The 13,539-nt window shown below is 42.3% G+C and overlaps 1 protein-coding gene across 3 annotated transcripts in view; it reads right to left on the reverse strand.

The window, feature by feature from the left end:
* Positions 1–1,707: 1,707 nt before the first annotated feature.
* MAPK6 (mitogen-activated protein kinase 6) overlaps positions 1,708–13,539 on the reverse strand; it is a 56,280-nt gene continuing 44,448 nt past the window's right edge. For all 3 annotated transcript variants that reach the window (XM_034783261.1, XM_034783260.1, XM_034783262.1), the window contains exons 4-6: positions 7,263–7,427; positions 4,922–5,123; positions 1,708–4,111 (exon numbers count right to left, since the gene is read on the reverse strand). In XM_034783261.1, the coding sequence (XP_034639152.1) occupies positions 3,013–4,111; positions 4,922–5,123; positions 7,263–7,427 (1,466 nt within the window). In that variant the 3' untranslated portion in view covers positions 1,708–3,012. The remainder of the gene's footprint in view (positions 4,112–4,921; positions 5,124–7,262; positions 7,428–13,539) is intronic.

The raw sequence follows: 13,539 nt of genomic DNA on the forward strand, positions 1-13,539 counted from the left end.
CAGACCTATATAAGTACCCTCTGTTCTCCCAAAGCAGGATTTTTGCAGGCTGGCAAGGAAGGACCAAAGACCTGACCAGCCTGTTGTCAGTTATTAGCAATAGACTTAACTTTGCCTCTTACTTCTGATGCATTTCCACCTCCTTTAATTATCTGCTCTAAGAGGATTTGTTCAGCTGACTAAGCCATTGCATTGGCCTCTCAGCAAGAGCATAGACCAGCTGGATGTTCCAGGTGATCACAGACCCAGGCCTCTCTCAGAATACTACTTCCCACCAAAATAAACCAGTAACGTCCATAAAACACTCTTTTCTACACAGAACTCCTGGAGGTCTACAGCCGTGAAATATCATACTAGATTTAGACTTGGCATCAGATTCTTCACCAAGTGTCTTATTTATGGGTGTAAAATGCTCACATTCTGAGGTGGTAGTATTTTTGCACTCACGTTACATACAGTGTGAGGCAGTGGAGAATCAGCCCACACTGACAGCAGTGGGCTTCTGGGCTGAATTTGGTTTGCAATTTCTAATAATTTCATACCCACTCTTCTCATCCAGTTTCTGAATGGACTACTTACCATAGTTCATTTCAAAACAGTCTCCTCCTCCCACTCTCCATCCTAGGCAAAAAGAGGTCATACAGGGGGGTCCAGCACACCAAGATGACAGTTTGAACTCAGGACACAATGTGTCTTTGCTAAAACACTTTACACTAGCTATCCCCAAATGGCCATTTGTCTGCCATGTTCAGCTTGTTGCTCCATCGTTTGAGGAGCTCTGCAGATGGGACTGGATAACCCCCTACAGAAGGGTGGAGAGATTTGGGAGAAGGGCTAAGGCTACAGCATCAACGCCATGTTAGTTCTCTCCACATACACATTATGAAGTGCTGCCTATTTGATATGCAGTTGCAAAAGGGCTAGATGCCTAGATCCTAACAATTTGTAAAACAATGCTCATTTGTGCCATGTTGAGGGTACATCATGCCAGACCTGCAGGAAGGACTAGCTTTCAGGCCACATACTCTAGTCAATCTAGCCAATTTTGCTGTCCCATGCATTTGGGGCAGACATGGCTTAATTTCTTCCCTATGCCTATGCGCTTCAGGGAGCATAGGCTATGGTGATAGGGCAGGACATGAGGAGCCCCTTCCTTCCCCACCATGTGACCTATTTATACATGTGGAATAGGAGGGCATAATCTGACCCTGTATAAGCGGGCTCCAAGCAGTGGCCAAAAGAGAACGGGTACCTTGCAAATTTGCTGGTACTCTTGGAACATTATGCTCATAACCATGCTGTTTTGTTGCTGTGTGCGGCCAATGAAAGCAGTAATGCTTATTTATAAATTAAAGATCTTCACCCACAATAACTGAATTTTCATTGATCGGATGTATAGAAGCTACTACTCATCTGCCTCCAAACATTATAGTCTCAATACAGCACATTTGTGACCTTCATAAATGTAATATTACAGGATACTGCTACAGTAGGAGATCCGGTAATACATCACCTAGGGTTTGTTTCCACTACAAAGGGAGTTTTGTTTTCTATCTGGGCAACACTCAAGTTATCATAGGCTGAGGGTGCAACAGAAACCATTTAAAACTGGGGGCAGGCACACAGGCCACAATATCAATGGTGACATCTACCTAAGTTACAACGCAGCAGGTAATTCCCATTGTACAAGTAGTGAAACGAGAGTCATTTTTTGCTGGCCATGTTTTATTTGTCTTTCTTTAAACAGGGGAGCCAAAAATACATACAGTATCCCAAAAAAACCAAAAAAAAAAAAAAAAAAAAAAAAAAAAAAACACAGAAGGTAAAATAAATTTCCAGAAGACCAAGATGCTACATGCTACATTTAACCTAATTTTATTCATGCTTGTTTTGGGGCTGGGAATTATTCGGTAAAAACATACAGTAAAAGCAAAATGTCTCACCATATAGAACTTTTAACCTACAATAATAATGTACCTTAATTATTTCCATGCACACAACTAACGTTACAAAATTAAAAAAAAATGAACACAATTAAGATTTCTAGGAGCATTTTATAATAAAGTAATTCCTAATTTTTGTAGAGAGATCAAGCACCCCCAAATTACAAATTCCTATACACAGTGAGTGCTTTATTTGAAATGAAAACTTAAAAAAAATAGATGTATTGGACAGCCTCAGAATAAGCCAATGTTATTATATATTCAGCTATGTAGGCAATAAACCATAGTGCTAAACAAAAACCTTATCTGCCAAGTAACTTCAAAAATTAAGTTGACTTTCTGTAATTACAGAAAACATATTTATTTGTTAAAATAAATAAAAGTGCCACATATTAACACTTCACTATAAAGAATGCATACCAGAACATTTATAAATATTGAATGATTTTTCAGGAAAAATAGCTACTATAATAATGCTGGCTAAAGAGAAGTGCATAATGAGAAGCACTATGGGTGATTAATGTTTTGCCACATACTGCTGTTACCTTGAGGTAGATAACACATGCGTACCAAATTCTGCATTCATTTTCAGTTGCTGCTGGTATCATGTGTCTAAGAAATGTTTACAGTATGAAAAACTAATACACGAATGAAAAAATGTTTCAGGGAAAAATAGATATTTTCATGCAATTATGTACAGTCTCACTGTGTAAATTTCAAGGCAAGATTCTTTTTTCTGCAAAACATGGACAACTGTTTTACTGACAGAATGTTTTTACTTGGTTTAGTGCATTTTTTTCTGTTTCCTCCTACATTTTGCATTATTCTGCTCTATTCTTTTATTTTGTGTGCAAACGACATGCCAGTTTAAAAACAAAAAACTAACTCATGTATAGAAATTAATTCTGGATTGTAAAAATGATGGTAAACAGAAAGCTAATGAAATCCATACCAAAAATTACACCATCTGATTCAAGTAAAAAAATTACTTACACTAGTAATAAAAAAAAAAAAAAAAAAAAAGACAAACATCTCATGAAGAATACAAAAAAAATGTCTGCTGAGTGTTTTAGTTTAGATGTTTCAGAATGCTGCTGTATGTTTTATGGGGAATTTGGGGAGATGATTTCATAGCAGAAGGTGTTAATGTGGCCTGAATTGATTTAAGTGGTGAACCAACAGGACTGTGAAACTGAGGGATACCTATAGCCTCTAACTGCTTGTTAAAGAGAAACTCCCCACTGTTACTAAGAAAGCTCTCTTCTCTTTCCTTCTCCCCAAGCTTCCCATCTTCTACTGGCTCAGTTTCTAGCATTTCTGTATCTTCTTTCTTACTAAAGAACTTGTCCAAATAACTGGTGTAAGTGTTTTCTTTTTCAATTTGTTCATCTTTCCTGACTTCACAACAAAACTGATCTATGAGGAAGCACTCCTCCCCATCACTTACAAACTGGCTATCCCAAGAAGTTTGGTACAGCGCTTCCAACTGTGCCAAGTTGGCCATTCCTTTTTCCTGTTTCTCTCTGCTTACTGACTTTGATATTAAGGCTTTCAATTCCAGTTGGGACACTGAGCTATTCAAGTCATTTAATTTATCAACATCAGTAGACTCATGTTGTAAACTAAGTTGAATGGTTCCTGCTATAAATGAATCAAAGTCAAACCCTTGATTCTTCTCCCTTTCTTTTTCAACAAGCTGCTGTGATGCTTCCTCAAGAGCTATCTGGGCTTTCACCAATCCATTCCTTTCACATTTTGACTTGCCTTTCTTATCAGACTTCTCTTTGCTCTGCTCCTTCCAGTTAGAAAGATCTATAATAAGCTTGGGCTCATAGTAATGGTTAACTTCACTATCTCGCCAAACTAAGTTATCTAAGTAAGAAGATGACCTCATTTTGTAATTACAAGTGTGGCTACATTCCAGATCACAGTACTTGTTTTCATGGTGATCGGGATATTGCCAGCAAGGCTCAGTAGAGAAGTGCGTGTCAAAAGCAGGATCCTCCAGATACTTTTCACGATCTCCATCCAAATATTTGCGAGGATCTACTTGCACTTCTTCCTCATCAGTGACATCAGAAAGAGCCCTTGGATCACGCTGAACTTCATCAGCTTCAAAGTTATTATGAATAGGCCAGTCATGATCTGAAAACTGACTTTCATGGTATCTGTAATAATTAATTTCCTAGAGTTAGTGAATGAAAATAAACCTTCTTGATTACAAATTATCCCAGACCCAAAAAAAAAAAAAAAACGCTAGACCATATACAATTCAACATATGCAACTAATTTCTTAACTGAACTGGGCTGTATCTGTATTTTAGATTTTTAAATGCATCCTGAATATGGTAATTTATACATGCATGTCTTTAATAATTTTAAATCCCAGAATATAGATCACTAAAATATGAGATTTAACTCAAATTAAGAATCCCCCCCACAAATATTCTTCTATCAGAAATGCTATTTTAAGTAAAGATATTTTTAAATATGACTATTGCAATTCTATGCTTTTACTAGTATATTTACTGAAGGGAAAATTTGCATTCCGGACCAATTTGTCTTACTGAAGAAAGTTAAAAAAAATTAATCTTAAAAGCCTAGCAGACTGAAAAACAGTCATACATCACCATATCCAAGTCAGTCTTTGTTGTGCTTTATATTGCAGCAGACAATTATAAAGCGCATAAAGACTAATTACAGAGACAAGCTGTGGGAAAATTCATATCCTCACGTTAATTTAGAAAAATCAATTAAAATACAATTGGGGTTTCTGGGGAGGTGGAGGGGGAAGGAGGAGGAAAGACTTCTCACCATGGGAATACTTATTCCTGCTTTCTGCAGAGTTCTACTGCTCTTAAAGTGATGTACTCATAGCATCTCAGATATAGCCTCTTACTTTAGATTTAAGGAAGATGTCATGATTCAGCGGCACAAGACAATTCATTAATATCTAAACAAATTTGGAATAAATTTACCTTTCCCAATTATAAATATGGCTGTGACTTTCATCCATGAGCAGAATATCATCAACCTCATCTTCAATGTGAAAAGGATGACTTGAAATGGGCTCATCCGTTGGAAAGGAGTAAATGCTCATATAAGAATGGGACAAAGCTTCTTCTGCTGTCAATCGATCCATGGGACTAAATGTTAAAATTTGCTCCAGGAAGTCCAGTGCTGGAGAGTAAAACCACATCAGTGATCAGTAATTAGAAGCTGAAAATCTTTATTCCTGAAACAATTACACTTGGGGATTATAAACACACTGCTTTATTTTACACGTGTATGTCTAGGTCAAAGACTGTTGAAAACATTGAGACTTAAAGGCTACAGAATGATTTTAAGACCAAGCAACCAGGTGATAAAATCAATGTGGACAAAAATCTATACTGTAATCTAAGTAATCTAAGTTCCCTCTAAGATGCGTAGCCATGCAGCAAGCTATCAAGAGTTGCGCAAGCAGGGAGAGGCACTTCTCACCTGGCCCCAGCCCCAGCCCCTAGAGTTGCCACAGCCAGGCAGAGGTGCCTCTCCCTGGCCCCGGGCTGCTGCAGCAAGAGAGGGCTGGGGGTAGTCCTCTCTCCCCACCGCAGCCCTGGGGCAGCCTGCACCCCAACCCCCTCATCCCCAGCCCCACCAGAGCTCACATCCCCAGCACCCCAACCCTCTGCCCAAGCCCAGGGCCCCCTCATGCACCCCAAACCCCTCATCCCCAGCCAGAGCCCACACCGCCAGCCAGAGCCCTCATCCCCCCTGCACCCCAACCCTCTGCTCCAGCCCTGAGACCCCTCCCACACTCCAAACCCCTCGCCCCCACCCCCACCACACATCACCTCCATATTGGTGCACATAAAATTCATTCCGCACATGGATGTAAAAAATTAGAGGGAACATTGACTGTAACTATAAATCTGGAAAGGCAGAATACAGCAATAAGTGGTGATTTTTAAAAGAGAATTTCTTATTAGTTTTAAGTTAATCGAGTTAGTATGGTCTAAATCAAGTTAGCAAGTGCCACTGACTTCTACCCAGGAATGGTCAAAAAAAAAAAATTCAAAATGTTTTGTTCAAGCAGGAATACTTGAACCAAAACTTTTCTATTTTGACAAAATAGTGCCTAAAATGTTTTCAGAACAATTACTGTATACTCCTGAAGCAACTATATCATTCACATGCTTACATTCACATCCTTAGAGGATTAACGTCTCAACAACCCCCTCCACCCCTCAGCATTATTTGAATGGTCACAAAGATATCCCCTCTTTCTACGGCTCCCTGCAAAGCCATGCAACACTCCTCTAGGACTGACGAAGTAGCTATAAAGCAGTGGTTCCCAAACTGGGGTTTGTGAACCCCTGGGGGTTCACAAAATGTTACAGGGGGTTCTCAGGGAAAAATTCCCTAATGGCGGACAGAGCTGTCCCTAGGGACCCCGGGCAGCAAGCGAACAGCAGCCCGGAGCCCCTGGACTTCCAAGAGCTAAGCAGATCAAAGCAAGCGCATCTATTACAAGGAGTCTTGAAGTTTAAATCTGAGTGTAAGAAATGGAAAGGGAGATGGATATTTTTTGCTGTTTTTAAAATTAAATAGGCAGCTAGTGGTGTTTTTAAAATTATTATGAAGAACAAGTTTAAGCTTTGTTGTAATGTGCGTTGTTTGCCTGGACTGCTCAATCCCCGAATGCTTGTGTAGGAGAAACTCCTTGAGTTGGCTTCTTAAATATCTTCATGCTGTTTCACATCTGATACTCCTTGATGAAACATAGGAGCCTTGTTTTATAACAGGCTTATTCAAAGTGATACAAGCTACGAAAGTGAGATCTTGGAAGAATGTTGCCATTTTCATAATGTAATAAAAATACTGTAATGATAAATAATTAATAATAGTGTACAATAAGCATGTCATAAAAACAAATTTTATCTTTCCAAGATCACTGCTTCTATAATTTATTCTCAGGTAAAGGAGAAAATACCTGGAAATATTCATTTTTAGGAGGGGGTTCACGAGACTTGACATTTTATTGAAAGGGGTTCACAGGTTGTTAAAGTTTGGGAACTACTGCTATAAAGTGATACAAGATGCTCCATTTCTCACAAGGGCTGGAAACAACTGCCTCCACAAAATTCCTATTCTGGAGAATGACCAGGAGTCAAACACGTGACGTCATATATAGTATCGACCCTGCCATCCATGAAAACATGCTTAATACATAACCAAGTTGGTGCCAGAAATGTTCACGGTAAAGTTGTCAGCTATGATTTGTAAGGTTTTTAATTTACAGGGACTAAAATTAGATTTTTTTTCAGAACCACTTACCTTCAGGACTGATGCCTGGAAGCAGCTGTGTTAAAGGTTTGTGCGGCTCAGTCATATCATTTTTAATGTAAACTGGGATTACACTGAGAAGCTCCTGACGGTCCTCCTCATGCACAACAGGAATTGACTCTAAAATCAGCTGCATCTGTTCAAGTTCATGTGCACCTAAAAGTTAAGCAGACAAGACAAGAAGTAAGTTATGTTCCAGACAACTTTCTTTAATTTCTGACAAACACATGAGCTCAAAAGTAGTTTAGTACACCTACAAGGAATTAGTGTTGTATGGCTAGATATTAGCCTATTATGTCTTACAGAGTCTTAAATTTCTGTACATCAAACTCCAAGAATATGGCTCACCACTTGTTTTTTGCCAATATCCTGCCCCCTCCAGCTGTTCCATTTTGCTTACTCAATAATTCATTCAATATCTGGAGCACTTTAGGTTCCGTGCTCCTCTACCATCGGAACAGTGATGATTCAATCTCAGCTTTTAATTACTTTAACGTAATTCACGGACCCACCAATTGATCCATTTGAAGTACTGGATTCGGAACTGAAATCTTGCAGTAATGTCAGGAATACTATTACAATACATCAATAGCAGTTGATTAAAAAAAGTGTTCCACATAAAATTCGTACAAATATTGTTTTTTATTTTTGAAGTGCAATATTAACATTTAAAATAGTTAAAATACTTAATGAAGTGTACTTATGCATATTAAAAAGGAGGCCATGCAACACTGCCTTTAAGAAGACTATTCAAAAACCAAGCCTATAAATATGGGACAGCAGGCATAAACACAAAACATTTACTAAATTAGAAGGGAGCTTTTCCACTGACCAGCTGGCCATGACTGTGAGGACGATGACGATAAACCCCTAGCAGGAGCCATTCAGTAGTAGGGTGGCCCCCCCTGCGGCCAGGCCCCGGGACTCATCCTCCTCGCAGTCCTGGCCAGGATCTCTGCTCTGCCCTGCACCCTCCCTCCCGCACCTTCACAGTTTGGGTCAGGTGTCAGCAACACCCTGGCTATGCAGGGAGCCTTTTGCAGCCCTGCTGTCATGGAAGTGAGCAAGTGGGTCCTGGCGGTACAGATCAGACACTCCCAGCCAGGACTGCAAGACTCATGCCACAGGGGAGGCTGCCCCACTGTGAATGGCTCCTACGCAGGACAGCCCCCACACACTCCCAGCTGATGAGGGAGTGAGCAGATCCGCAGAGGATACCTTGCACTGATGTAGTGCCGCTGACACCTGATCCCTTTAGGCACAAGGTGCAAGAGGGAGACAGAGCACTGACTGCTGGCCAGGACTGCAAGGAGGAGAAGAACCCCAACAGGAACCATTCATCAGCAGGGTGGCCTCTCCTGCTGCAAGGGACTCATCCTAATAGTCCTGGCCGGGGACCTCTGCTCTCCCATGAAAGGACCGCAGCTTTCCCTGCACCTTGCCCCTTCAGGAGTTAGGTGTCACTGGCTCTGTAGCTTTGCTGTGATGGCCCCACTCCCTCACTTGTCAGCCAGGCGTGTGGCACGGGGAGCTGTCCCCAGCCAGGAAGGTGGCCTGCCCTGTGGTTGCAGGCTTGTCCTCCTCCTTGCAATCTTAGCTAGGGGTCTTGCTGCACTGAGCTGGGATGACTACAGCAGCCACCCTGCACGTTGTGCCATGGAGTCGAAGGTCCCTTGGCCATGCAGGGATCTAGTCCCACTGTCAGTGCTGGTAGGGAGCCCATTGCAGCCCCACTGTCAGAACTGGTCGTAACTGCTGCAGTCCTGCTGCAGCCTCACTGAGCTGTGGTTACCACAGCAACATCTTCACAAAATGACTCCTGGGCATGGTAAGTTCCCATGGTAACAAGGCAGCTTCCTGAAGCACAGTTACCTAAACCACAATTTGAGCCCCACCCATATTTACGTTTTCTGGCATTACATTTCACTATGGAGATTGGGGGGAAGGGGGATATAGAAGTGACAGATTTATTTAAATCAAATCACAAGCACTTCTTGTGGAGTTATGTTAGCTTATTTAAATGTATACATGCTTAACTGTCCTTAACATATTTGTATATATACAAAAAACGTCGCTTTTGGGAATTAGTTTCTGAATTCTTTAGTTAGGCTGTACCTCGCTTGCCTGGGCTGACGAGCAGCAGCTGCTTTTGATTCTCTCTCAGTCTATTTAAGAATCTGCTTAAGAAAATGAAAGATGATCTCTTTTCCCCATTCAAGATGAACTATTTATTGTTTAAATATTTGCTTGGAAATGTGAATGTATAACTGCTATTAAAAATATATTACTTCTGTATTTTACCCTATTCTTAAAAAGCCTTCTAAAAATTCCTTTATAGTTATAATCAACTTTCTTCCCAAGCCCCAAGTATTCTGGGATGTCTACTATTTCCTCTTTCATTGAAGTTGCTTTCCAGTAAGCAGGATTCTGAGGGATAACTTGGAAGCACAGACAGGCAATGAACATTAAAAACCTCAGAAGAACAGTGTTCCAATCAGAAAAATCAATTAATATGTCTTGATATTAACATTAAGTACAACTGTTAGATACCCCTCTGGATTTTCCCCTCCTCCCACTTATCTAAAGACATTAAAAGTTTACTTCTCTCTTTTTCAGGAAGCTAAGATGATACTAAATTAGCTTCCTGAACTAGGACTTAGCAACAGAGGGTCCTGTGGCACCTTTAAGACTAACAGAAGTATTGGGAGCATAAGCTTTCATGGGTAAGAACGAACCTCACTTCTTCAGATGCAAGTCATCTCACTTCTTCACTTGCATCTGAAGAAGTGAGGTTCTTACCCACGAAAGCTTATGTTCCCAATACTTCTGTTAGTCTTAAAGGTGCCACAGGACCCTCTGTTGCTTTTTACAGATTCAGACTAACACAGCTACCCCTCTGATACTAGGACTTAGCGTGAGTCTTTTCTAGTTGCTTCTTTATCTGATATCACATGTAAACAGACATGCTGAACTTGGGATTTTCCCTATAAAGGCTGAATCAAAACTTAAAAGTCTGGATGATGGATAATGTATGTTTCCAGATATACAGGCTTACAACTCCACCTTCTTATGATTTACTCTTAACTTTTTTAAACTGACACCAAACATGTACAAGTATCCTACATGGTGGCAAAACAAGAGACTCAAATATGCATTTGTATAGCCTGCGGCCACAGGATGTATTAGACACAGGAATCCCACACCTGCTGACAAAACTGCACAGAGCCAGAAAGAAAAGTCTTTACCAAGACATTAGGGTCAGATTTTCAAGCAGGCTCAGCTACTTCCCCTTCAGACACCTAAATGTAGTGGCTAAATTGTTAAAAGTGCTCAGCTGCCAACAATTTTCCATTGAGAACAATTAGCTCTCTCAAAAATTTGGTCCCAGTCATGGGCACTAAGCACTTTTGGAAGTTTGGCCTGTAGTGGTTTTAATTTGGACATTACTGTATTAGAGAGAGAGAAAAACTGTATAAGCCTTTTGCAGTTACCCTCACAGCACAAGCAATTTCACAAGATGAACTTTACAATACTGTACAACACACACTCCTCTTTCCAGCTACAGTGACATTTTCCATTAGAAGTCATTGGCTTTTCTAGGAAACCACCTCTTAGACTACAAACAGACAACAGCATTAAGCTCTCATTAATGCAGCCAACTCTGTGCATCCCCAACGTAAGTGCATCCTATATTTTTTGTTATACCTAGTAAATATGAAAGAGCAGGAGTCTGCAACCTACCGCACGCATGCCAAAGGTGGCATGTGAGCCGATTTTTAATGGCACGCCGAGGTCTGGGCCACCGGCCCCGCTCAGCCTGGGTGAAGGGAACCCTAGGCCGGTAGTGGGCTGAGCGAAGCTGGCGGCTGAGACCCCGGCTGGCAGGAGCTGGTGGCCGGAACCCCAGACTGTCAGCAGGATGAGTGGGGCCCCGGCACTGCTCAGCCCGCTGCCAGCCCAGGATCCCGGCCGCCGGTCCCGCTCAGCCTGCTGCTGGCCTGGATGGACAGAACCCCGGGCCGGCAGTGGGCTGAGCGCGGCCAGCGGCTGGAACCCCAGCTGGCAGGAGCTGGCGGCCCGAACTCCAGACCAGCAGCAGGCTCAGCCACTCAGCCCGCCGCTGTTCTGGGGTCCCGGCCGCCGGCCCCGCTCAGCCTGCCACTGATCTGGGGTTCCGGCTGCCGGCCCCTAGAAGCGAAAGTAAGGTGGAGCGTGCATGCTCGGAGTCAGCCAATGCTGGGACGCTGTGCTGCGGCTGGAGGCACGGCGCGTGGCACGCTCCCAGCTGGGATCCTGCTGGCTGCCAGAACTCTCCTGCAGGCGGCCCCGTGCACCGGACTAAGCAGCATGCAGTCAGGCAAGTGAAAGGGGCCGCGGGAGGCGCGGTGGAGGTGTCCGCGTCCCAGCCTGTCCTGCTGTCCCTCTCTTACCACTGTGGCTGGATACCAGGGCACCACAGGCACGTCTCGTCCCTGCGGCGTGCACAGCTGCGGCCCTTCGGGGGGGGGGAGGAGAAGGGAGCGGCAGGCCAGAGGGTCTTCTGCCGCCACCCCCCCATTTGCCTGCAGATGCAGTGCCCCCACATAGCTGGCCCACAGCTCCCTTGGCAGGAGCAGGAACAGGAACAGCGTGAGGCAGGGACCCATCCACCATCCAGGTAACCCGGCTGCAACCGGGACTGTCCCAGCCCAGCCCCAAGCCCCCGCCCCCCCCAGGACTTCTCCCCTATATACACACCCCAACCCCCTGCCCTGAGCCCCTCACGTCACCCAACCCTGACTCCTGCACCCCCCATGCTCCCAGCCCTGACTCCTGCATCATCCACATCCCCACCCGCTGCCCTGAGCCCCCCGCACCTCAACCCCCTGCCGAGTGCTCCCCCCCACACACCCACACTCCGAACGCTACCATGCATTCGGCACTTAAAATTAAACTGTACTGTAGCATTTTAAGAGATACATAGCAGCCAAGCTTTAATCTAAATACTTTTTTTAGCCCACTCTTTTCATGTAATAAAATAAATGTCTGGATTAATACTCAATCTTGATATTTAAATCAAATCAGTCCAAGATAAAGAATAAGTCTCAGTCTATGGGCATAGAGTGTGTAATGGTGAATCTGTCTGTAATGGGATGGCATGATTTCCAACCATGTCTAGAGGGCAAAACAAATGTGAACAGCTGAAAAACTCTCTCTATGGAGGGTAGAGTAGATTGAGCTTGCCAGTCCATAGACAGTGGAGGAGGTAAGCATAATACAAAAGACAAAATGCAAGACAGTGTCATCTAGCCAAGTGGGGAAGGAGTAGGGTGTTCTGAGGCAAATTAGAGTCGTCTGACCCATATGCAATGAGGTTTGGTTCATTGGTCAGTAAGCAGAATGTGGAGTGAGGCAAGTGATTTGTAGCCCATAAGGAAGATGTAAATAAGTTACGGTGGACAGATAAAGTAAAGTGGAGGCGGTCTATAATCCATAGGTGATAAGTGTTCGGAGGCCAGTTTAAGGCTGAAATTGAAACTACAAATATACACGGTTTGTCCTTGGATTTTTCAAGAAAAATTGAACAGACAATGGAATGAAGATGTAAAATTAAGCTACCATTATGAAAGACATCAAGACAAAAGAATGGGAGCATACGAATACATGGCTTTATGCTTTTATTTATGTAATAGTTTTGACATAAAAAAGGGTCAGAGCATAATCCTAGGATCAATGTATATTAAAAATGTAATCTAAATGCTAATGATGCAACATTGCTACTAAAATATTTTTAGATTACGTTTTTAATATACAGAGATTCTATGTTTGTGCTATATTAGAACTGCATCGATGCACGCATAGCGCCAAATTTCAGGACTTTTTGTTACTGACTTAGACAGCTCTGGTGGAAAAAATGCTACATTTCTTTCACTCTTTCTCAATAAGCTAGAGGCACATTATATTTCCATTTTTTGAGTATTAAATATTTTGCTTCCAAGAGACACTTCAGTACCCACTTCTCAGTGCTCACTGGAAGATTTAATACATCTATTAATTCCAGAACAAACTTCTGGAGAGAGGCAGATCTCTATGTAATTTCAAGTTACTAGCGATTTTTGAAGATATGACATCCAATTAATGGCATTTTAAAGCACAAAATGCTCTCAACTTAACTTTTATATTGATGCCTGAAGTTAATAATAATGCTGTAAGGAAATTCCTATATTATTATTATTATTATTTTAAGTGTATGGAAAACTTGTCACACTCCTAACTCAAACAGCTGAAT

The sequence above is a fragment of the Trachemys scripta genome, chromosome 10 (assembly GCF_013100865.1).
Source record: "Trachemys scripta elegans isolate TJP31775 chromosome 10, CAS_Tse_1.0, whole genome shotgun sequence".
NCBI lineage: Eukaryota > Metazoa > Chordata > Testudines > Emydidae > Trachemys > Trachemys scripta.